At 40.1% G+C, this 3884-nt stretch overlaps 1 protein-coding gene across 1 annotated transcript; it reads left to right on the top strand.

Moving 5' to 3' along the window:
* Positions 1 to 8: 8 nt before the first annotated feature.
* LOC102766479 (probable ATP-dependent RNA helicase DDX43) lies at positions 9 to 920 on the top strand (the record flags this gene model as incomplete). The annotated part of the gene is made up of 1 exon (XM_015558401.1): positions 9 to 920. A coding segment is annotated over one exon (912 nt), but the record flags the coding sequence as incomplete, so codon positions are not given.
* Between the last annotated feature and the right edge of the window lie 2964 nt (positions 921 to 3884).

Here is a 3884-nt window from a genome sequence, read left to right as displayed (position 1 = left end):
ATCTTAAAAGTATTTGTATATATGGTGGTGGAAATAGACAACAACAAATAAAAGACGTTGCCAAAGACATAGACATCATTATTGCAACTCCTGGGCGACTGCATGATCTGCAAATGAATAATTTTGTCAACCTTAGAAGCATAACCTACTTAGTCTTAGATGAAGCTGATAAGATGCTAGATATGGGATTTCAACCTCAGATAATGAAGATTTTATTAGATGTGCGCCCAGATCGGCAAATGATCATGACAAGTGCAACTTGGCCAGATGCCATTCGTCGACTTTCACAAACTTATTTGAAAGAGCCTATGATCGTTTATGTTGGTACTCTGGATCTAGTTGCTGTAAATACAGTGAAGCAAAATATAATTGTTACCACAGAAAGAGAAAAAAGATCTCTTATCAAAGAATTCCTACACAGCCTGTCACCCAAAGACAAAGTCATCGTGTTTGTCAGTAGGAAAATTGTCGCTGACGACTTATCCAGCGATTTAAGTCTCCAAGGCCTAGCTGTACAATCCTTGCATGGAAACAGAGAACAGAGTGACCGTGAGCAGGCATTAGATGACTTTAGAAGTGGAAATGTGAAAATACTGATTTCTACTGACTTAGCATCCCGAGGTCTTGATGTTGATGATATCACACATGTGTATAATTATGATTTCCCAAGAAACATTGAAGAATATGTACACAGAGTAGGGCGTACTGGAAGAGCAGGGAAGACTGGCACGTCCATTACTCTTATGACTAAAAATGATTGGAAGACTGCCCCTGAATTGATTAAAATTCTGGAAAGATCAAATCAAAGTATCCCAGAAGCTCTTGTAACAATGGCCGAAAAATACAAGTTAGGTGAACAAAATAGAGACACAGGAAACAAATCAAAACTATTTCAACAAAAACCCAAGGAGTTTCATTAAGATGTGCAGTGAAAAGAAGTTGTGCCAGACTACCAGAAGATTCAAGATAACTTAAAGATATGCAGTGTTCAAGATACATATTGGAAAGCATTAGAAACATACTGGTAGTTTGAAGACCACTGATTATTTAATAATACCACTGAGCTTTCAATATTGTGTGTAAACTCCTTAATAAAGTCAAGTGTTTTGAAAATGAAAAAAAAGGGAGTGGAGGTATTTTGGGCTTATCTCTTCAGTTCATAAGCATGCTCCATTATCTCATTGGGCTTTACTTAGAAATCACAAGTTCAAAGACAAAATTATGAAGAATTCCAAGACAGTGACAGCAGGGTATTAAAACAAGGGTGAGGCCCTTCTGAGTGTGGGGCCCTGTGGAACTGCACATGGAGTTAGCCCAGGAACTGTGGCAGGCACGGGGATATACCACTCCTTTCCCCCTTCAGGCAAGGACCCTACCAGTGGTCGGCAAACTCATTAGTCAACAGAGCCAAATATCAACAGTACAATGATTGAAAATTATTTTGAGAGCCAAATATTTTAAACTTAAACTATATAGGTAGGTACACTGTTATTAACTTAATTAGGGTGCTCCTAAGGCTTAGGAAGAGCCACACTCAAGGGGCCAAAGAGCCGCATGTGGCTCAGGAGCCGCAGTTTGCCGACCACAGACTAGGCCAGTGACAGCGAACCTATGACACGCGTGTCAGGGGTGACACGCGAACTCCTTTTTTTGGTTGATTTTTCTTTGTTAAATGGCATTTAAATATATAAAATAAATATCAAAAATATAAACCTTTGTTTTCCTATGGTTGCAAAGATCAAAAAGTTTCTATATGTGACACGGCACCAGAGTTAAGTTAGGGTTTTTCAAAATGCTGACACGCCGAGCTCAAAAGGTTCGCCATCACTGGACTAGGCCAAGAAGTGAGGAGTGTGGTTAGCTGACAGCCCCCTGGCTGTGATTTTCTTCAGGATCTTTCTCAGCTTTAGAGCCACCATCACAATGCCCCTGGGGAAGTGCACGCCAGTGACTAAGCAAAGCAGTCTTCTTAGGGCAACTCCCAGGAAATGACCAAGATACTGGTACTCGGAGCTGGCCATTTCCACCCAACTCAGGACTCTTTAATGGGCATCCTTTGCCCACGGGGAGGGCAGAGACTTCTTTGCCTCCTGCCAGTTCCTGCCCAATCTTTCTTCTGCATTTTCCCTCCCACAGGTCTAACTCCCAATAAACCTTTTGTATTCCTACTTTCATCTCAATGCCTGCATCCCTGAAAACCCAATCTGTACCATCTTCATTAGGAGGTAATGATTTGTTCTGGAAGAATGACTAGAGAGCTTCCAGGCAAAAATTCATGTAGAGGAAAACGAAGCCCAGGAAGCAGCGTAGTGAAAAATCATGAAACATTGTGCTGCTCTTTTTTTAAAAAATATATTTCTTTATTGATTTCAGAGAGGAAGGAAGAGGGAGAGATAGAAATATCAATGATAAGAGAGAATCATTGATTGGCTGCCTCCTGCATGCCCCCTCCTGGGGATCAAGCCACAACCCAGGCATGTGCCCTTGACTGGAATCGAACCCTGAACCGTTCAGTCTGCAGGCCAGCGCTCTATCCACAGAGCCAAACCAGCTAGGGCAGTATGGACATTTTTTTTATGAATAACTTTTGTTTATAACTAATTACCATGTAATAAAAATTGATCATTTGCATTACCAAATATGTAAAGGAAGAAAAACCAATTAGGTAAGGGGTGTGTGTCTGTGTATGAACTTATATTTCTTTGTCTCTTAAAATGATTATATCTTCTTTTGTTTTTTCTTTTCTTCCCTTTTTTCTTTTTTGTCTCAAAGGTCTGTATGGTCACTGCCATCCTCTGATGTTTCTAATAATTCTTCTTATCCATGAGTACGGTATATGCTTCCATTTATTTGTATCTTTTTCAATTTCTTCATTAACTTATAATTTTCCAAGTATAGTGCTTTTACCTCCTTGGTTAAATTTATTCCTAGTTATTTTATTTTTTTGGATGCAATTGTAAATTGGATTTTTTTTTTAGTTTCACTTTCTGATAGTTCATTATCTATGCTAATAAAAGCATAATATGCTCATAGAACGGTCCTTCAGGACAACCTTCTGGACGAAGCTGGGGCTGCGAGGGAGGCTGGGGTCCTGGGTGCCTGCCAGCTGCCCAGGTCCCAGTTGCCGGCAGCTGGGGGAAGGAAGCCCTACTCTTGCACAGATTTCATGCATCCAGACTCTAGTTCAGGGGTCCTCAAACTACGGCCCGCGGGCCACATGCAAATACAAATATTGTATTTGTTCCCGTTTTGTTTTTTTATTTCAAAACAAGATATGTGCAGTGTGCATAGGAATTTGTTCATAGTTTTTTTAAAAAACTATAGTCCGGCCTCCAACGGTCTGAGGGGCAGTGAACTGGCCCCCTGTTTAAAAAGTTTGAGGACCCCTCCAGTCTGGTTGGTATATAAAAATGCAACCAAGCCTTGGCTGGTGTGGCTCAGTTGGTTGGATCGTTGTCCCAAAGTGTGCTGGGTTCGATTCTCAGTCAGGGCACTTACCCAGATTGATGGTTGGATCCCAGTGGGGACTCGTGCAGGCGACAACCTATCATTGTCTCTCTCCCCCCACACCTCTGAAATAAAATTTTAAAAATGCATCTGATTTCCAAATATTTATCCTTCCTGTTTCTTCTTGCAAATAAAAGTACATATTTTTCTTATATGAAGGCACAGACACACACAAATAAATATACATATGTGTTATATATTCCTTTATACCTTGATTTTATCACTTATATTCTGAAAAATCACTCATATCAGTTCATAGAAACCATCTTCATTATTGTATATGGCTGCATACTGTTCCACTGTATAGACATATCAAAGTTTATGCAAACATTTTCCTACGGATGGGCATGCAAATTGTTTAGAATATGTTGCTATTA

Source organism: Myotis davidii, unplaced genomic scaffold, assembly GCF_000327345.1.
Source record: "Myotis davidii unplaced genomic scaffold, ASM32734v1 scaffold1673, whole genome shotgun sequence".
NCBI lineage: Eukaryota > Metazoa > Chordata > Mammalia > Chiroptera > Vespertilionidae > Myotis > Myotis davidii.
The sequence above is the reverse complement of the archived record's forward strand: the minus strand, read 5'-3'. Positions and strand labels throughout refer to the sequence as shown.